The 20,034-nt window shown below is 66.9% G+C and overlaps 1 protein-coding gene across 1 annotated transcript in view; it reads left to right on the top strand.

The window, feature by feature from the left end:
- The window catches only part of CACNA1A (calcium voltage-gated channel subunit alpha1 A), a 41,115-nt gene that overhangs the window by 12,717 nt on the left and 8,364 nt on the right, over positions 1-20,034 (top strand). The window contains exons 14-44 of the mRNA XM_037407224.1: positions 369-500; positions 635-707; positions 828-945; positions 1,033-1,100; positions 1,189-1,295; positions 3,064-3,792; positions 3,921-4,279; positions 4,414-4,555; positions 4,646-4,775; positions 5,370-5,429; positions 5,509-5,615; positions 6,846-6,945; positions 7,023-7,183; positions 7,251-7,391; positions 7,481-7,682; positions 7,780-7,944; positions 8,969-9,079; positions 9,582-9,665; positions 10,050-10,166; positions 10,321-10,386; positions 10,459-10,559; positions 11,266-11,416; positions 11,511-11,638; positions 12,533-12,629; positions 15,179-15,284; positions 15,850-15,957; positions 16,037-16,137; positions 17,518-17,621; positions 17,696-17,834; positions 18,176-18,286; positions 19,091-19,126. Of these exons, the coding sequence (XP_037263121.1) occupies positions 369-500; positions 635-707; positions 828-945; positions 1,033-1,100; positions 1,189-1,295; positions 3,064-3,792; positions 3,921-4,279; positions 4,414-4,555; positions 4,646-4,775; positions 5,370-5,429; positions 5,509-5,615; positions 6,846-6,945; positions 7,023-7,183; positions 7,251-7,391; positions 7,481-7,682; positions 7,780-7,944; positions 8,969-9,079; positions 9,582-9,665; positions 10,050-10,166; positions 10,321-10,386; positions 10,459-10,559; positions 11,266-11,416; positions 11,511-11,638; positions 12,533-12,629; positions 15,179-15,284; positions 15,850-15,957; positions 16,037-16,137; positions 17,518-17,621; positions 17,696-17,834; positions 18,176-18,286; positions 19,091-19,126 (4,354 nt within the window). The remainder of the gene's footprint in view (positions 1-368; positions 501-634; positions 708-827; positions 946-1,032; positions 1,101-1,188; positions 1,296-3,063; positions 3,793-3,920; positions 4,280-4,413; positions 4,556-4,645; positions 4,776-5,369; positions 5,430-5,508; positions 5,616-6,845; positions 6,946-7,022; positions 7,184-7,250; positions 7,392-7,480; positions 7,683-7,779; positions 7,945-8,968; positions 9,080-9,581; positions 9,666-10,049; positions 10,167-10,320; positions 10,387-10,458; positions 10,560-11,265; positions 11,417-11,510; positions 11,639-12,532; positions 12,630-15,178; positions 15,285-15,849; positions 15,958-16,036; positions 16,138-17,517; positions 17,622-17,695; positions 17,835-18,175; positions 18,287-19,090; positions 19,127-20,034) is intronic.

Raw genomic sequence — 20,034 nt, 5'->3', positions numbered from 1 at the left:
CGTCCGTGTCCGTGGGTCCATCCGTGTCCGTGTCCGTGGGCACAGGGGCCGTGTGAGTGTGAGCGAGAGTGTGGGTGCACAGAGCCATCGTGGGGTATCTGGGTGCCAAGCTGTGTCCCCCGTGCCTTGGCTGTCCCCTGTCCCCTCCCCATCCCTGTGTCCCCTCACTATCCCCCTGGTGTTCCCTCGTTATCCCCGTGTCCCCTCCCCGTCTCTGTGTCCCCTTGCCACCCCATATCCCTGTGTCCCCTCACTGTCCCCACGTCTCCCCCCGTATCCCTCTGTCCCCTCGCTGTCCCCGTGTCCCCCTGCCATCCCCGTGGCCCTTGGCGTCCCCGTGGCCCTACAGCCCGGCTCTGCCCTGGCAGGTACTGGGCTTCCCTGAGGAACCTGGTGGTCTCCCTCCTGAACTCCATGAAGTCCATCATCAGCCTCCTCTTCCTCCTCTTCCTCTTCATCGTCGTCTTTGCCCTTTTGGGGATGCAGCTCTTCGGGGGACAGTGAGTAACTGGGCAGGGGACAGGGTCCCCCGGGACCCCCCGGTTCCCCAGCATGGGGGTGTCTCTGTGCCCCCAGGTCCCTGCTGGGGGGCACCCGGCTGGGGTGGGGCTCCCACCGCTGCCCACCCCCCCAGGTTCAATTTTGACGACGGGACCCCTCCCACCAACTTTGACACTTTCCCAGCAGCAATAATGACAGTGTTTCAGGTAGGAACCCCTCTGCCCCCCACCCCGGGGGTCCCGAGGAAGCGGGGTGCTGGGGGGAGCCCCCCACTTCCCCTACGGCTCCTTCTCCCCATCCCCCCCGCCCCCCCCCCCCCCCCCCAGATCCTGACGGGCGAAGACTGGAACGCGGTGATGTACGACGGGATCAAATCTCAGGGCGGCGTCAAGGGGGGGATGGTTTTTTCTGTCTACTTCATTGTCCTCACCCTCTTCGGCAACTGTATCCTTGGGGCGCTGGGGGGGTCCAGGGGGGTCCCGGGGGGTCCAGGCTGCCACCAGACCTGCTTTGCCTTGACGGGGCGCCCAGACACCCTCCTCAACGTCTTCTTGGCCATCGCGGTGGACAACCTGGCCAATGCACAGGAGCTCACTAAGGTGGGTGCTGATGTGGGGGGCGCGGCAGGGCCCCCCCCCATCGCCCGCAGCCGCGGGGCTGGGCTGGACATGGCGTGGGGCGTTGCAGGACGAGCAGGAAGAGGAAGAAGCCGCCAACCAAAAGCTGGCGCTGCAGAAGGCGAAGGAGGTGGCCGAAGTGAGCCCGCTCTCCGCGGCCAACATGTCCGTCACCATGTAAGTGCGTCGTGTGCCCAGCTCCAGCCTTGGCTGTGTCCCTGGATCCGTACCCGGATCCATCCCGGCTCTGCCCCCCGCTCCATCCTCGTCTCCATCCCTGACTCCATCCCCAGCTCCATCTGCTGCCTGATGGCCACCTCTGTCCTGGCTCCGTCCCTGGCTCCACCCTGACTTGTTGCTGGGCTTCATTCCTGGATCCATCTGTGGCTCCCCCCCAGCTCCATTCTCGGCTCCATCCTCTGCTCCACACGGGCTCCATCCCAGACTCCATCGCGGTTCCATCCCGGCTCCGTCCCCGACTCCATCCCGGCTCCATCCTCGGCTCCATCCCGGCTCCACCTTTGGCTCCATCCCAGCTCCACCCCAGCTTCATCCTTGGCTCCATTCGGGTTCCATCCCAGCTTCGTCCTCAGCTCCGTCCTTGGCTCCATCCCAGCTCCATCTTTGGCTCCATCCCAGCTCCATCTTTGGCTCCATCCCGGCTCCATCCCGGCTCCATCCTCAGCTCCATCCTCGGCTCCATCCCAGCTCCATCCTCGGCTCCATCCCAGCTCCATCCTCGGCTCCATCCCAGCTCCACCTTTGGCTCCATCCCAGCTCCACCTCAGCTTCATCCTTGGCTCCATTCGAGTTCCATCCCAGCTCCATCCCAGCTCCATCCCAGCTTCATCCCAGCTCCATCTTTGGCTCCATCTTTGGCTCCATCCCAGCTCCATCTTTGGCTCCATCCAGCTCCATCCCGGCTCCGTCCCGGCTCCATCCTTGGCTCCATCCCGGCTCCATCCTTGGCTCCGTCCCGGCTCCATCCCGGCTCCATCCCGGCTCCATCCTTGGCTCCATCCCGGCTCCATCCCGGCTCCATCCTTGGCTCCATCCGGCTCCATCCCAGCTCCATCCTTGGCTCCATCCCATCTCCCTCTGGCTCCATCCCAGCTCCATCCTTGGCTCCATCCCATCTCCCTCTGGCTCCATCCCGGCTCCGTCTCGGCTCCATCCCGGCTCCATCCCAGCTCCATCCTTGGCTCCATCCCATCTCCCTCTGGCTCCATCCAGCTCCATCCCGGCTCCATCCTTGGCTCCATCCCGGCTCCATCCCGGCTCCATCCAGCTCCATCCCAGCTCCATCCTTGGCTCCATCCCGGCTCCATCCTTGGCTCCATCTGGCTCCATCCTGGCTCCATCCCAGCTCCATCCTTGGCTCCATCCCATCTCCCTCTGGCTCCATCCCGGCTCCATCCCAGCTCCATCCTTGGCTCCATCCCAGCTCCATCCTTGGCTCCATCCCGGCTCCATCCCAGCTCCATCCCGGCTCCATCCCATCTCCCTCTGGCTCCATCCCGGCTCCATCCCGGCTCCATCCCGGCTCCATCCCAGCTCCATCCTTGGCTCCATCCCAGCTCCATCCTCAGCTCCATCCCACCTCCATCCCAGCTCCATCCTTGGCTCCACGCCGGCTCCATCCTTGGCTCCATCCGGCTCCATCCTGGCTCCATCCCAGCTCCGTCCTTGGCTCCATCCCATCTCCCTCTGGCTCCGTCCCGGCTCCGTCCCAGCTCCATCCTTGGCTCCATCCCAGCTCCATCCTTGGCTCCATCCCAGCTCCATCCTTGGCTCCATCCCGGCTCCATCCCAGCTCCATCCTTGGCTCCATCCCATCTCCCTCCGGCTCCATCCCACCTCTATCCCTGCTCCACCCCTGCTCCATCCTGGCTCCACCCCGGCCGACCTCTGGCTCCGGTGCGCGGGCTGTGGCTCCCTGCTGCAGGAAGGAGCAGCAGAAGAACCAGAAGGCCTCGAAGTCGGTGTGGGAGCAGCGGACGAGCGAGCTGCGCAAGCAGAACCTGCTGGCCAGCCGCGAGGCACTCTACAGCGAGCTGGACCCTGAGGAGCGCTGGAAGGTGCCCTACGCCCGCCACCTGCGCCCTGACATGAAGACCCACCTGGACCGCCCGCTGGTGGTGGACCCCCAGGAGAACCGCAACAACAACACCAACAAGACGCGTCCCGGCGAGCCGCTGCCGGAGCCCCGTTTCAGCCAGCCCCGCACCGATGAGCTGCGGCGGCAGCCGCGCTACCCTGATCCCGGTGGTCCCCGGCCCAGCGAGCCCCCCGCCAGCCGCCGGCCCCGCAGCATCAGCCGGGAGCCGGAGCAGGAGCCCAGCCAGGAGCGCGGCTACACCGATGCCGAGCGCCTCAAAGCCGTCGAGCGCCGGCACCGGGCTGGCGGCAGCCGGGACGGCCGCGCTGGGTCACCGCAGCCTGAGCGCGAGCACCGGCGGCACCGGGCACACCGGCGGGCGGCTGAGGAGGGCGAGGAGGGCACGCGGCCCGAGCGACGGCCGCGGCACCGGGAGGGTGGCCGGCCGGGACGGGGCGAGGGGGACGGGGAGCACGGGGATGGTGAGCGACGCCGGCGGCACCGCCACGCTGCACCGGCCGCCTACGATGGCGAGGGCAGGCGGGACGACAAGGAGAGGCGGCACCGGCGGCGGAGGTGAGCGCACAGGACCCCCTGGCGATGGCAGGACCCCAGGAGCTCTGCCAGCTCTTGGGGGGCCCGAGTCCCCTGGGAGCTGTACCGGGGGGTCTCCTCTGAGCCCCCTCCCCTCCGCCTCCCCCCAGGGAGACCCAGACCCCTGGCGTGCCGGCCGGCCCCACACTCTCCACCACCCGCCCCATCCAGCAGGACGTGGGGCGCCGGGAGCCCCCCGTAGCCGAGGACATCGACAACATGAAGAACAACAAGCTGGCCACTGCCGAGCCCCCCGCGCCCCCCACCATGGGCAATCACACCGCCTGCCCCACTGGAGCCCCCCCCCGCCGCCCCCCTGTCACCACCAACCCTCCCCCCGAAAACAGCTTGGTGGTCACCAACCCCGGCACCCACAACAACCTCGCCAAGGCGGGGGGGAAGCCAGAGCACACGGCTGTGGACATCCCACCCCCCCTCCCGCCGCCTCCCACCAGTGCCCTGGTGCAAGGTAGGGGGGACCCCTGGGGGCTGGGGTTTGTGGGAGATGGGGGGGGGGGCGGGGCAGGAGGTCTGGGAGGGGTCTGTGGTGGCCGGGGGGGGGTCTGGGGGGGTCGGGGGGCCATGACAGCGCTGCTCCCGCAGTGAACAGGAATGCCAACCCCGAGCCGCTGCCCCGCAAGGAGGAGGAGGAGGAGAAGAAGGAGGAAGGCGACGGGCAGGACGAGAACGGCCCCAAGCCCATGGTGCCCTACAGCTCCATGTTCATCCTCTCCACCACCAACCCGTGAGCACCACCGGGGCAGGGGGGGCTGGGGGGGCCCTGGGGGTCCCCCTCACCCCCCCACCCCCCCACCATGTCCATCCCCCCCCCCAGGTTTCGCCGGCTGTGCCACTACATCGTCAACCTGCGGTACTTCGAGATGTGCATCCTGATGGTCATCGCCATGAGCAGCATCGCCCTGGCCGCCGAGGACCCTGTGCAGCCCAACGCCCCCCGCAACAATGTGAGCCCCCCCCGCCCCCCAAACAGGGACCCCTCCAGTGCTGTTGGGGTGGTGGAGGGACTGAGCCCCCTCCTCACAGCGCTGCAATGTAGGGTGGGGTGCCCCAAAACAACACCCAGAGTGGGGGTCCCCCTCCTTGTCCTGCCTTGGAGACCCTGCCTGCACCCCCGGGGGGGGGGGGACTGGGGGAGGGGCAAGATGCCAGGAGGGTTGTCCTGGGGTGTCAGGGGGTCCCAAGAGGGTCCTGGGGTGCCAGGGGGTCCCAAGAGGGTCCCGGGGTCCCAGGGGGTCCTGGGAGGGTTGTGGGGTGGGGTGCCAGAGGGTCCCGGGAGGGTCCCAGGAGGGTCCTGGGGTGCCAGGGGGTCCCAGGTGGATCCTGGGAGGGTCCGGGGTGCCAGAGGGTCCCGGAAGGGTCCCAGCGGGGTCCTGGGGTGCCAGGGGGTCCCAGGAGGGTCCCAGGGTGCCAGGGATTCCCGGGGTGCTGGGGGAATCATGCAGCTTGAGGGGTGCTGGGGGGTCTTGGGGTGCCAGGAGGGGCTCAGAGTGCTGGGGGGGGGTGTCAGGCATCCCACCCCCCCCCTCCTCCCCCTCCAGGTCTTGCGCTACTTCGACTACGTCTTCACGGGCGTCTTCACCTTCGAGATGGTGATCAAGGTGAGCGCGGGGGGGGTCTGAAGGGTGGGGGGCCCCCTGGCACCCCCTCACCCCCGCCACCCCCATTGCCCCCCCGCAGATGGTGGATTTGGGGCTGGTGCTTCACCAAGGTGCCTATTTCCGGGACCTGTGGAACATTCTGGATTTCATCGTGGTCAGCGGGGCGCTGGTGGCCTTCGCCTTCACGTGAGTCCCCCCTCGGGGACACGGGGGGGTGGGCACGGGAGGGGTGGGCACACCGGGGTCTCCCGCCTCGGGGAGCGAAGGGGATGGTGGCGGCGGGGGTCCCGCCTCTCCCAGTGCCTCCCGGTGGGGCCCCCCAGCGCTGCCGCGGTCTGTCCCGCGCTCTGCTGTGTTGCTTGACGTCTGTTCTCCGCCGCTTGCCGCCGCGCTGTGTCGTCCTGTCACTGTCCTGGTGTCCCCGCGCCCCCCGACCCCAGGCAGGATCGGGCCCCACTGCCCTTGGGGCTGAGCAGCCGCCCCAGCGCAGAAAGCCCAGAGCAGTGAGCAGGAGCAAACCCCAAAGAAAGACGGGGAATCCCCTAGCAAAGGATGAGTAACCTCTTAGTAAGGGATGAGTAACCTTCTAGTAAGGGATGAGGGATCTCCTAGAAATAGATGAGCATCCCCTGAGTGATGAGTGAGCATCCTTTGAGTGGCTGAGCATCCCCCGAGTAAAGGATGAGCATCCCTTGAGTGACTGAGCATCCTTAAAGTAAAAGGTGAGCATCCCTCAAGTAATTGAGCATCCCTTGGCTAGTTGGGCGTTTCCCAAGCAAAGGATGAACATCCGCTGAGGAACTGAGCACCCTTGGAGTAAAACATGAGCAATGCCCAAGTAACTGAGCATCCCCCAAGGAAGGGGTGAGCTCCCCCCGAGTAACTGAGCATCCTTAAAGTAAGGGGTGAGCATCCCCCGAGTAACTGGGCATCCCCTAAGTACAGAATGAGCATCCCCCACCTAACTGAGCATCCCCCAAGGAACGGGTGAGTAAGCCCAGAGCAGACCCCGAGTACCTCCCGGGAAGCTGGGCTCCCCCCCGTGGGCCGTGGGGGTGGGCGCGGGGTGGGGGCTGGGCTCTCACCGTGCCTTGTCTCTCCCCTTCCTCTGCCACCCGCCACAGGAGCAGCTCACGGTAAAGTCTCTCTGCCTTCGTCTCCTGCCCCGTCCCTGTCCTTGTGCTCTCCTCGTGCTCTCCTCGTGCTCATGGTCGTGCCTCGCTCCACCCCACCCCCACCCCTCCGCACCCCTCCCCCAACCCCCCACAAGCACCCTCAGGGACGGGGAGCACGCGGGGGCGGGGGGGTGATGGGCGCAGGAGGTCTTTGCCCTGAGCCCCCTGCCCGCTTGGCTGGGGAGGGGACTGTCACCAAGCCGCCACGTCGGGGGTCCCACACCTCCCCCTCCCCCCCCAGAGGCAGCAGCAAGGGGAAGGACATCAACACCATCAAGTCCCTCCGCGTCCTCCGCGTCCTCCGGCCCTTGAAGACCATCAAGAGGCTGCCCAAGCTCAAGGTGGGGGCGGGGGCGGGTGGGGAGGGGGATTCGCTCCCCACCACGGTGCTGACCCCCTCCCCGCCCCCCACCCCCAGGCCGTCTTCGACTGCGTGGTGAACTCCCTGAAGAATGTCCTCAACATACTCATCGTTTACATGCTCTTCATGTTCATCTTCGCCGTGGTGGCCGTCCAGCTCTTCAAGGGCAAGTTCTTCTACTGCACTGACGAGTCCAAGGAGTTCGAGAAGGACTGCAGGTACGGCGCGGCCGGGCGGGGGTCTGCTGTGCCCCCCACCCCGTCCCACCGCCCCCTCCCCTCCCAGGGGCGAGTACCTGGTCTACGAGAAGGACAACGAGGTGAAGGCGCAGAAGCGGGAGTGGAAGAAGTACGAGTTCCACTACGACAACGTCCTCTGGGCGCTGCTCACCCTCTTCACCGTCTCCACCGGCGAGGGGTGGCCGCAGTAAGGGCGCGGGGGTGGGTAGGGGGTGGCGTGGGGGGGGGGGGGCATGCAGGGACCCCCACCCCGTCCCTGCCCTCGTCCCACCACAGGGTCCTCAAGCACTCGGTGGACGCCACCTACGAGAACCAGGGCCCCAGCCCCGGCTATCGCATGGAGATGTCCATCTTCTACGTCGTCTACTTCGTCGTCTTCCCCTTCTTCTTCGTCAACATCTTCGTGGCCTTGATCATCATCACCTTCCAGGAGCAGGGGGACAAGATGATGGAGGAGTACAGCCTGGAGAAGAACGAGGTGCCACCTGCGCCCCCATCCCCCGGCCGCCCATCGAGGACCCCCGGGCGGGCGAGGGTGGGTGACGCCGGCGCTATCCCTGTCCCCGCCCCCGCAGAGAGCCTGCATCGACTTCGCCATCAGCGCCAAGCCCCTGACGCGGCACATGCCGCAGAACCGGCAGAGCTTCCAGTACCGCATGTGGCAGTTCGTGGTGTCGCCGCCCTTCGAGTACACCATCATGGCCATGATCGCCCTCAACACCATCGTCCTCATGATGAAGGTGGGGGGGGGAAGGGCTGGGGGGCCCAGGGGGCTGCCCTTCTCCCCCGGCACCTCTGCTGTACTCTGGATCCATCCCTGTCCCCCATCGATCCATCCCCGTGCCCCTGGATCCATCCCTATGCCTCTAGATCCGTCCTGTCCCCAGATCCATCCCATCCATGGATCCATCCCTGTGCCTCTAGATCCGTCCTGTCCCCAGATCCATCCCTGTGCCCCTGGATCCATCCCTGTACCTCTGGATCCATCCTGTCCCCAGATCCATCCCTGTGCCCCTGGATCCATCCCTGTACCTCTGGATCCATCCTGTCCCCAGATCCATCCCTGTACCCCTGGATCCATCCCTGTACCTCTGGATCCATCCTGTCCCCAGATCCATCCTGTCCCCAGATCCATCCCTGTGCCCCTGGATCCATCCCTGTGCCCCTGGATCCATCCTGTCCCCAGATCCATCCTGTCCCCAGATCCATCCTGTCCCCAGATCTATCCTGTCCCCAGATCTATCCTGTCCCCAGATCTATCCTATCCCCAGATCTATCCTATCCCCAGATCCATCCCTGTGCCCCTGGATCCATCCTATCCCCAAATCCATCCTATCCACGGATCTGTCCCTGGGCCCCTGGATCCATCCCTGTACCTCTGGATCTGTCCTGTCCCCAGATCCATCCTATCCACGGATCCGTCCCTGTGCCCCTGGATCCTTCCCTGTACCCCTAGATCTGTCCTATCCCCAGATCCGTCCTATCCACGGATCTGTCCCTGGGCCCCTGGACCCATCCCTGTGCTCCTGGATCTATTCCATCCCTGGATCTGTTCCAGCACCCCAGGATCCATCCCTGTGCCCCTGGATCCGTCCTATCCCTAGATCCATCCTATCCACGGATCTGTCCCTGTGCCCCTGGATCTATCCTGTCCTCGGATCTGCCCCTGTGCCCCCGGACCCATGGCTGTGCCCCCGGTTCCCCCTCCCCCCAGGGCGCACCCCTCTGCCCGGTCCCCGCCCCCACCCTGCGCTCTCCCCCCAGTTCTATGATGCCTCAGACGCCTACGAGAACGTGCTGAAGATGTTCAACAACGTCTTCACCTCCCTCTTCTCCCTCGAGTGTCTCCTCAAGATCATGGCCTTCGGGGTGCTGGTATGTGCCGCCGCGCCGGGATCTGGGGATCTGCGGCACATGGCCAGCCCTGGGGCGTCCTGCACTGCGCCCACGGGATCCCGGGAGCCAGGGCGCGGGTACTCGTGGGATCCCAAAGCGTGGGTGCCCACGGGATCCCAGGAGCTGGTGCACAGGCACTTGGGGGATCGTGGTGCATGGGTACCTGTGGGATCCCGGGAGCCGGTACACAGGTAATTGTGGGATCCTGTTGCATGGGATCCCATGAGATCCTGGGAGCCAGTACACGGCTAGTGGGGATTGCAGGAGTCAGTGCACAGGTACCTGTGGGATCCTGGGATCCGGTGCATGGGTACCTGTGGGATCCTGGGATCCAGTGCACAGGTACCTGCGGGATCCTGGGATCCGGTGCACGGGTACCTGTGGGATCCTGGGATCCGGTGCACGGGTACCTGCGGGATCCCGGGATCTGGCAGGCTGGCAGCGCCGCTGCCCTGTGTCCCTCGCCCCCTTCCCGTTGCAGAATTATTTCCGCGACGCCTGGAACGTCTTTGACTTCGTCACGGTCCTGGGGAGCATCACGGACATCCTGGTGACAGAGTTCGGGGTAGGTGGGAGCCGCCCCCCCCGCGGCGCCGGGGTTGGGCTCCGCTCGCCCCCCCCCCCCCTCGCATCCCCCCCCTCACATCCCCCCCCCTCGCACCCCCCCCTCACCCCTCACGTCCCCCCCCACTCCTCGCATCCCCCCCCTCACGTCCCCCCCCTCACCCCTCGCATCCCCCCTCACCCCTCGCACCCCCCCCTCACCCCTCACCCCTCGCGTCCCCCCCTCACCCCTCGCGTCCCCCCCTCACCCCTCGTGTCCCCCCCCCATCCCTCGCATCCCCCCCCATCCCTCGCGTCCCCCCTCACCCCTCACATCCCCCCTCACCCCTCACATCCCCCCTCACCCCTCACATCCCCCCCCCTCACCCCTCGTGTCCCCCCCCAGAACAACTTCATCAACCTCAGCTTCCTGCGGCTCTTCCGGGCGGCGCGGCTCATCAAGCTGCTGCGCCAGGGCTACACCATCCGCATCCTGCTCTGGACCTTCGTCCAGTCCTTCAAGGTGCTGCCCAATGTGTCCCCTCCCCCCCAAAAAACCCCACAGCCCATCCCCCCCCCCTCCCCCGGCTGCCCCTATCCGGGGCCTGGCAGCCCAACCTGCACCGGGGGCCGCATCCAGTCGCGGCACGGCGTGACCAGCCCCGCTGTGCCCCCAGGCTCTGCCCTACGTCTGCCTGCTCATCGCCATGCTCTTCTTCATCTACGCCATCATCGGGATGCAGGTGAGACCCCCGGCCCCCCCCCCCGCCACCCCCCGGCCCCCCGCCCCCCCTGAGCCAGCCCCGCTCCCCCAGGTCTTCGGCAACATTGGCATCGAGGAGGAGGACGACGAGTCGGCCATCACCCAGCACAACAACTTCCGCACCTTCTTCCAGGCCCTCATGCTGCTCTTCCGGTGAGTGCCCAGTGCCACACTGGTGTGTCCCCAGCACCATCCCAGTGCCACCCAGGGTACCCAGTGCCACACTGGTGTGTCCCCAGCACCATCCAAGTGCCACCCAGGGTACCCAGTGCCACACTGGTGTGTCCCCAGCACCATCCCAGTGCCACCCAGGGTACCCAGTGCCACACTGGTGTGTCCCCAGCACCATCCCAGTGCCACCCAGGGTACCCAGTGCCACACTGGTGTGTCCCCAGCACCATCCCAGTGCCATGCCATCTGTAGTACCCAGTGCCACACTGGTGTGTCCCCCCAGCACCATCCCAGTGCCACCCAGGGTACCCAGTGCCACACTGGTGTGTCCCCCCAGCACCATCCCAGTGCCACCCAGGGTACCCAGTGCCATACTGGTGTGTCCCCAGCACCATCCCAGTGCCACCCAGGGTACCCAGTGCCGCACTGGTGTGTCCCCAGCACCATCCCAGTGCCATGCCATCTGTAGTACCCAGTGCCATGCCATCTGTAGTACCCAGTGCCATACTGGTGTGTCCCCAGCACCATCCCAGTGCCATGCCATCAGTGGTACCCCGTGCCATGCTGCTGTGTCCCCCCAGCACCATCCCAGTGCCACCCAGGGTACCCAGTGCCACCCCAGCGCACCCCTGCCCCAGCGCCCTCCCCGGCCGGGGTGACGCGGCGGGGTCCCTGTCCTGTGCCACAGGAGTGCCACGGGGGAGGCCTGGCACGAGATCATGCTGTCCTGCCTCAGCGGGAAGCCCTGTGACCAGAACTCGGGCATCAAGGAGGACGAGTGCGGCAACGAGTTCGCCTACTTCTACTTCGTCTCCTTCATCTTCCTCTGCTCCTTCCTGGTGAGCCCTGGGGGCGGGGCATGTGGCTGGGGAGGGGGGGACACCCCCTGATCCCACCCCTGTGCCCCGACCCCCCCCTGCCTCCCCCCCCCAGATGCTGAACCTCTTCGTCGCCGTCATCATGGACAACTTCGAGTACCTGACGCGCGACTCCTCCATCCTGGGCCCCCACCACCTGGACGAGTACGTCCGCGTCTGGGCTGAGTACGACCCCGCTGCCTGGTAAGGACCCCCCCGGGGTGGGGGGTGGGGAGGTGTGTGCGGGGGGCACCCGAGGTGCTGGGGTCCCCTCTCAGCGCTGGGGGCACAGTGGTTCCGGGGGGCTTGGCTGGCCAGACAGTGTCCCCCCCCTCCCCAGCAGGGGGACGCGGCAGGTGCCCAAGAGCCCCACCGGGGTCCTCTGGGTTCAGTGGCCTTGGTGTCCCCCCCCAGGAGCTGTCCCCCCCCCCGTGGGACTGTCCTCTCCAGGGTGTCCCCCCCAGGGGGTGTCCCCTGGGTCTGCTGTCCCCACGCAGCCATGGGGGGCCCGGCCCCCCTGCGCCGTGCCGGTTAACCTGTCCTCTCTCAATTGTAGGTGCTCAGCCGCTGGATCGCTCCCTCCCGCCCCCAGCCCGGCCCGCAGCCCCCAGCCCAGGGCAGCTGTGGGGCTCGGCTGGACACAGGGGGGTCCCTGGGGGTCCTGCCGGGTGCTGGAGGGTCCCCACCATGTCCTGGAGGGCAGTGGATGGGGTGTGGGGTCTGCTTTGTCCCAGTGCCCAGGGGCTGGCTCCCTGGCTGCGCTGGGGTACCCCGTGGTGCTCTGCCAGGTCCTCAGTGCCCTGTACTGGGTTAAACTGGTCCGTACTGGGCCAGAGCTGGCAGCGGCGATTTCTTGGGGGGGGGGGACACGGGACACTCCAACTCTCCCCACCCTGCAGCCCCCCATCCCCACCACAGCCAAGCGGCGGCCACCCCACCCCAGGGCAGTGTGGGGAAGGCTCCTATCCCCATCCTCCTGCTCCCCCCCCCCGCCCCGGCTGCGGGGTCCGTGCCTCAGTTTCCCCGTCCCCTCGGCGCATCCGCGGGCGGTCGCGTGTCTCCGGCGTCCACACTAACCCCCCTGTATTCTTCTTGCAGTGGCCGCATTCATTATAAGGATATGTACAGTTTATTACGCGTAATATCTCCCCCATTGGGCTTAGGCAAGAAATGCCCTCATAGGGTTGCTTGCAAGGTTTGACTTACACTAAAAACCTGCTGAGCATCAACGGAATGAATGTTGCTTATGGTTTCTCGGATATATATATGATATCTTTATATATATATATATACACACAGATACGACCCGCACACCCCAGCCCGGGGCCGGCCCCGGCGCGCCGCATGGAGCCCCCCACCCCATTCCTGCCCAGCTCTGCTTGCCGCGGCCCCCGGCCGGGCGACACCATGGGGTTGCATGGGCACCGGCCATCGCCTTCCTCCCCTCCTCCTCCTCCTCCTCCTCTGCGAGCTGCGGCCGGCCGGGTTTAAACCTTTTTTTTTTTTTTTTTTTTTTTCCATTTTGATTCCCCCCCCCCTTCCCTTTTTTTTTTTTTTTTAAATTTTTTATTTTTTTTTCTCCGCGTCTCTCTGTCTCTCTCGCCTCTTTTTTGTCCTTTTCCTGTCCGATGTCTCTTCCTTCTCGTTCTCTCCGCTCCCAGGGGCCGGCTGACTTTCATGGACATGTATGAAATGCTGAGACATATGTCCCCGCCCCTGGGTTTAGGCAAGAAATGCCCACCCCGTGTTGCTTATAAGGTAGAATAACTTTTCCCACCAAAGCGAAGCCCCCCACAGCCGTCCCAGCGGCGGCCCCAACTCAGCCCGGCCGATGCTTCTCGGCCTCTTTTTTGGGTTTTATTTTTATTTTTTGCTAGGTTTTTTGTTTTTGTTTTTTTTTGCTTTGGTTTTTGGTTCTTTTTTTTTGGTGTTTTTCTCCTCCTGCGGCGAGCCCTGACAGGTGCGGCGGCCGCCGGCCCCCGCTGAGCCTCTGCGCGTCCCCCCAGGACGGGCTGGGTAAGATTCGCCGCCCCGGGGAGCGTGTGCCCCCTGCCACCTCCCTGCCTGCCGCAGGCTGGAGGCTCGGGGCCAGACCCCCCCAGGAGCCCCTACTGGGGACCCCCCGTGGGGATCGGCCAGTCCCCCCCCCCCAGACCCCTATTTGGGGTCCCCCCCCATTGGGCTCAGCCCAGAAACCCCTATTTGGGGACCCCCACGTTGGGCTCAGCCAGCCCCCCCCCCCCAAAACCCCTATTTGGGGTCCCCCCCCCCCTTGGGCTCAGCCCAGAAACCCCTATTTGGGGACCCCCACGTTGGGCTCAGCAAGCCCCCCCCCCCCGAAACCCCTATTTGGGGACCCCCCCCATTGGGCTCAGCCCAGAAACCCCTATTTGGGGTCCCCCTCATTGGCCTAGCCAGCCCCCTCCCCCCAACCCCATTTGGGATACTCCCCTATTGGGCTCAACCAGCCCCCCCCAGATTACTATTTGGGGTCCCTCATGGGGCTCAGCCAGCCCCCCAGAAGCCCCTATTTGGGGACACCCCCCCTGGGGCTCAGCCAGCCCCCCCAGAAGCCCCTATTTGGGGACACCCCCCCAGGGGCTCAGCCAGCCCCCCCAGAAGCCCCTATTTGGAGTCCCCTAAGGACTTCGGCTCAGCCCCCTCAGACGCCCTATTTGGGGTCCCCCCGGGCTTTGCCAGCCCCCCAGAGCCCCTATTTGGGGTCCCCCCCGGGGCTTGGCCAGCCCCCCCAGATTGCTCACCCAGAGCAGCCCATTTTTAGGGCCCCCCCCCCGCCCGGGGCTTGCCGTGCCCACGCAGAGGAGCCCCTGCTCAGGCCCCCCCCGGGGCTCACCCCTGCCCCCCTCTCCCCCATCCCCCCATCCCCACAGCTCCCCCCTCCCCCCCCAGTCTCCCTCTCTCCATCCCCCCTCCACCCACCACCTCCTCTCCTGGCAGTGAGACCCCCGTCCCCCCACCCAGCCCCCCCGGCTGCTGCACGGCCCACGCCCCCACCAGCCACAGGGGCTACGGGTGCTCGGGAGCTGCATCGTGGGGCACAGGGTGGGGGGGATGGGACCTGGGCACCGGGGGGGGGGGGGCGTGGGGACCCCACGTCTCCATGCCTCAGTTTCCCCATCGGCATTGCTCGCTCCCTGCCCTGCTGCTCTGCACCCCCAGATCCCCCTCCCCACCCCCGGGGCTGCATGGGGAGGGGGGTCCCTGCCCTTGTTGAGGCAGGGACCTGCCACCTGCTTGGTGCTGGGAGCTGGGGGGGGGGCTCGGGGCACCATGGGGCTGAGGCCTGGCAAACTCATCGCTTCTCCACCCACCCAGCCCCCCCCCTCCCCCAAGGCACGTCTCCTTGGACCCCCCCCTCCCGAGGATGCTGGTTTGCACCCTGAGAAGCCCCCGGCTGCCCCCCCCCCCCCCCCATCCCTGGAGCAGAGCTGGGAACGACTCGACCCCCTCCCCGCTGCATGTGCTGCCGCTGCATGTGCTGCCCACCCAGCCGCTGGGGTCCCGCTTGGCCGTGCCCCCCACCCTGGGCATCTCGCGGGGGTCCGGGGGCCGCGACCTGGGGAGAAGGCGGGGGGCCGGGGTGGGGGGAGGCTTGGGGAGGGTGATGGGGAGCGTGCCTCAGTTTCCCCAGTGGCTGCGTGGTGGCCCCCGCCTTCTCGCCAGCCCCCGGGCACGGTGGGAGGGGGCGGCGGGTGATGCCCCCCGCTCTGCTCGGCCCCGCAGCGGCTGCTCCGCATGGACCTGCCAGTGGCCGACGACAACACGGTGCATTTCAACTCGACCCTCATGGCCCTGATCCGAACTGCCCTCGACATCAAGATCGCCAAAGGCAAGGGGGGGACAGGGGGGTGGGGACCCCGGCGGGACGGGGACCCGGTGGGACGGGCAGCGGGGTCCTCGAGGGGATGGGGGCTCTGGGGGCAGGGGGACAGGGACCCTGCGGGGTTGGGGACCAAGGATGCTGCAGGGGTGGGGATCAGGGTGAGGATTCTGGGGGGATGGGGACTGGGCATATGGGGGTGCTGGAGGGAGGGGGACAAGGACAGGGACTGGGGGGGTACGGGGGTGCTGGATATTTGGGGATGAAGACCTGAGGGTATGTGGCCCAAGATGCTGGGGGCACAGGGACCCTGGGGCATGGGGACAGGGTCCCTTGGGTGACAAGGACAGGGAGAGGGTCCCCAGGGGTGGAGGGGACAAGAACCAGGAGCCCGGGGTTGGAGGTCTCTGGGGAAGGCAGGAAAACGGGGGGTGAGGGGACACCAGCAGACGGGGGTCCAGGGCAGAAGTGTCGGGGGGGACAGGGGGGTCCCCATGGGGGAGGGGAGGGGGTGCCGGGGGGACAGGGATGGGTGGTCCCCAAGGGGCCGGGGCGCTCAGCCCTCTCTCCGCAGGGGGAGCCGACAAGCAGCAGATGGACGCAGAGCTCCGCAAGGAGATGATCGCCATCTGGCCCAACCTCTCCCCCAAAAACCTGGACCTGCTCGTCACCCCCCACAAGTGTAAGGGACCGTCCCCATCCCCCTCCCGGTTCCTATCCCTGTCCCCATCCCCATCCCCCCTCACCCTCTGTGCCCGCAGCCACCGATCTGACGGTGGGGAAGATCTACGCCGCGATGATGATCATGGAGTACTACCGGCAGAGCAAAGCCAAGAAGCTGCAGGCCATGCGGGAGGAGCAGGTGGGGCCAGCACCAGCACCCCAAAACTGTCCCCTCCCCACGTCCCTCCAGGGGTCCAGCCCAGCCCCTTCTCTGCCTCCTGCACCCCCATCCCATACCTGCCCTCTTCCCGAGTCCTTCCATGTCCCCATCCCATCCCCGAGCACCCCTCCAGTGTCCCATCCCCGTGTCCCCATCCCCGAGCACCCCTCCAGTGTCCCCATCCCAGCCTTGTCCCTTTCCCATGTCTCGTCGGTGTCCCCATCCCCATGCATCCCAGACCCATCCCATCCCCGTGTCCCCATCCCCAAGCAACCCTCCAGTGTCCCCATCCCCGTGTCCCCATCCCCGAGCACCCCTCCAGTGTCCCATCCCCATGTCCCCATCCCCGAGCACCCCTCCAGTGTCCCATCCCCGTGTCCCCATCCCCGAGCACCCCTCCAGTGTCCCATCCCCGTGTCCCCATCCCCGAGCACCCCTCCAGTGTCCCCATTCCAGCCTTGTCCCTTTCCCATGTCTCGTCGGTGTCCCATCCCCATGCATCCCAGATCCATCCCATCCCCGTGTCCCCATCCCCGAGCACCCCTCCAGTGTCCCATCCCCGTGTCCCCATCCCCGAGCACCCCTCCAGTGTCCCCATCCCAGCCTTGTCCCTTTCCCATGTCTCGTCGGTGTCCCCATCCCCATGCATCCCAGATCCATCCCATCCCCGTGTCCCCATCCCCGAGCACCCCTCCAGTGTCCCATCCCCGTGTCCCCATCCCCGAGCACCCCTCCAGTGTCCCCATCCCAGCCTTGTCCCTTTCCCATGTCTCGTCGGTGTCCCCATCCCCATGCATCCCAGATCCATCCCATCCCCGTGTCCCCATCCCCGAGCACCCCTCCAGTGTCCCCATCCTAGCCTTGTCCCTTTCCCATGTCTCGTCGGTGTCCCCATCCCCATGCATCCCAGATCCATCCCATCCCCGTGTCCCCATCCCCGAGCACCCCTCCAGTGTCCCCATCCCCATGTCCCCATCCCCGAGCACCCCTGCAGTGTCCCATCCCCGTGTCCCCATCCCCGAGCACCCCTCCAGTGTCCCCATCCCAGCCTTGTCCCTTTCCCATGTCTCGTCGTGTCCCCATCCCCATGCATCCCAGATCCATCCCATCCCCATGTCCCCATCCCCGAGCACCCCTCCAGTGTCCCCATCCCCGTGTCCCCATCCCCGAGCACCCCTCCAGTGTCCCATCCCCATGTCCCCATCCCCGAGCACCCCTCCAGTGTCCCCATCCCCAACTGTCCCAGCACTGTCCCCGCCCTGTGTCCCTGCCTCCCAGCCCCGTAACCCCTGTGCTGCATCCCCACCGTGTCCCCACCGTGTCGCCACCGTGTCCCCAGCCGCTCTCGTGTCCCCGCAGAACCGGACGCCGCTGATGTTCCAGCGCATGGAGCCACCGTCCCCCACGCAGGAGGGGACCACAGGGCCGGATGCGGGGCCCACGGCCGAGCCGGGCACGGGGCTGTAAGTGCCACGGGCCCCATCCTGCCCCTGCCCAGCGCAGCCGGGAGGGGGCTGAGCCACCTGTGCCCCCCCAGGGCTGCGCGTGACGGGGGCCTGAAGGAGAGTCAGTCCTGGGTCACCCAGCGCGCCCAGGAGATGTTCCAGAAAACGGGGACCTGGAGCCCCGAGCGGGGACACCCTGAGGACGTCCCCAACAGCCGCCCCAACTCCCAGGTGAGGGGCTGCACCGGGGCCCCCCAGCCCTGGCCAGCCTCATGTCCCTCTGGCCACTGTGTCCCCAGGGTCCCCTCAGCCCCATCTCCCCCACATCCACCCGTCCCCATGTCCCCGGGGGTCCCTCAGCCCCATCACCCCTGCGCCCCTCCAGCCCCCATGTCCCCAGGGGTCCCGTCTCCCCACCTGCACACCCATCCCCCCATCCCCTGGTGCCTGCCCCCCCCCCCCCCCCATCTCTGCACGGCATCCCGCTGCGCCCGGGGGGGTGGATGTCCCTGGTTTTGGTGCTGCCCCCCCCCGCCGTGCCTCAGTTTCCCCACCTGATGCCCCCCCCCCAGCTGGTGGAGATGCGCGAGATGGCGAAGGACGGCTACTCCGACAGCGACTACCTGCCCATGGAGGGGCACGGCCGCGCCGCCTCCATGCCGCGGCTCCCCGCCGAAAACCAGGTGAGGGGACCCCTTCCGGGGTGCCACCGGCCCCCGCCACGGCCCCCTCGCCCGAGGGACACCCAGCACGAGGGACACCCAGCGCGGCCGTCCCTGTCCCCTTGGGGACACTGGAGACGGTCCTCAGGCTGGGCAGCACGACCCCATCGCCCCCCTGCAGACCCCTCCCACGCTGCCATGGCCACCGATGCTTTAATGGGGGGGGGAGGGGGCTTTGGGGGGGGGCGGGGCGCTGTGCCGGCTGAGGCGGTGTGGACCCCCTTGATGCAGCCGGTGGCAGGAGCAGCGTCCTGTGCCCCCCTCCCCCCCCAAATGGCTGCAGCTGCTGGGCTGGGGGCTTCAGGGGGGGCATGAGCATGGCGGCAGGGGCCTGAGGGGTGGGCGTGAAGCTGGGGAAGAGGTGCCACCTCCCCCGGTCCCCAGGCTGGGGACACTCCTGCATCTGCTCCAGCGCGGCATCCAGCCTGCTCCGGCGCAGGGACACGCGTCCCCCTCCAGCAACAGTGGGGGTCCATGGGCGACCCCCGCTCCCCAGGGACACGGATCCGTGTCCTCGGTGCCAGCGGGTGCCACCAGCTGCGGGGGTGGCCCCCCCTCCGCATGCCCGGGGCTGGGGACAGGGACAGGGACAGGGATGCTCTGGCTGCTCCGCTAGTTGCTGCTGCTCGCCCGGCTGGTGCTTGGCTCCCTGCGGGGTGACCCCGGCCCCCGCCGCCCCCCGGCCCCCGCCCTCCGGCCCCGTGTTTACTCTGGTCTCTCTCTCTCTCGCGGCTCTGCGGGCACCGCCTGGGCTGGCTCTAGCAGAGGAGGAAGGTCCGACCCCGAGGGAATAACCTCAGTGTAGGTACCGCCGGGCCCCGCCAAGAGCCCCCCGCTCCACCTGCTCCCTCCCGGCCCCCTGCCCCATGCAGCCCCCCGCCAGCTCTGCCTGCCCTCTGCCTCCATCCCTCCAGCCTCCATCCTTCCCTGCCTCCATCCCTCCATCCCGCCATCCATCCCTCCATCCCTCCATCACGCCATCCATCCCTCCATCACGCCATCCATCCCGCCATCCTTCCCTCCATCCCGCCATCCTTCCCTCCATCCCGCTATCCTTCCCTCCATCCCGCCATCCTTCCCTGCCTCCATCCCTCCATCCCGCCATCCTTCCCTCCCTCCATCATTGCTCTCATTTTGCTGTTCCCTGCTCCAGCCATCTCTGTCTCATCAGCTCCTGCTCTTCACCACACTCATTTTGCCACTGCATCCCTCCCTGCATCTCTGCATCCCTCCATCCCCACATTCCTGCATCCCTCCCTCCACCCTTTCATTGCACCGTCTGTTGCTCCATCCAGCCTTTATTCATCCCTTTGTCCCACCATCCCTCCATTCATCCCTCCATCCCTCTGTCCCCCCCATCCTTCTGTCCCCTCATCCCTCTGTCCCCCCCATCCTTCTGTCCCCCCATCCCTCTGTCCCCCCCATCCCTCTGTCCCCCCCATCCCTCTGTCCCCCCCATCCCTCTGTCCCCCCCATCCCTCTGTCCCCCCCATCCTTCTGTCCCCTCATCCCTCTGTCCCCCCCATCCTTCTGTCCCCCCATCCCTCTGTCTCCCCATCCCTCTGTCCCCCCCATCCCTCTGTCCCCCCCATCCTTCTGTCCCCCCCATCCTTCTGTCCCCCCCATCCTTCTGTCCCCCCCATCCCTCTGTCCCTCTGTCCCTCTGTCCCTCATGTCCCTCTGTCCCTCTGTCCCTCTGTCCCTCATGT

Source organism: Falco rusticolus, chromosome 13 (genome assembly GCF_015220075.1).
Source record: "Falco rusticolus isolate bFalRus1 chromosome 13, bFalRus1.pri, whole genome shotgun sequence".
NCBI classification, from domain to species: Eukaryota; Metazoa; Chordata; class Aves; order Falconiformes; family Falconidae; genus Falco; species Falco rusticolus.
The sequence above is the reverse complement of the archived record's forward strand: the minus strand, read 5'-3'. Positions and strand labels throughout refer to the sequence as shown.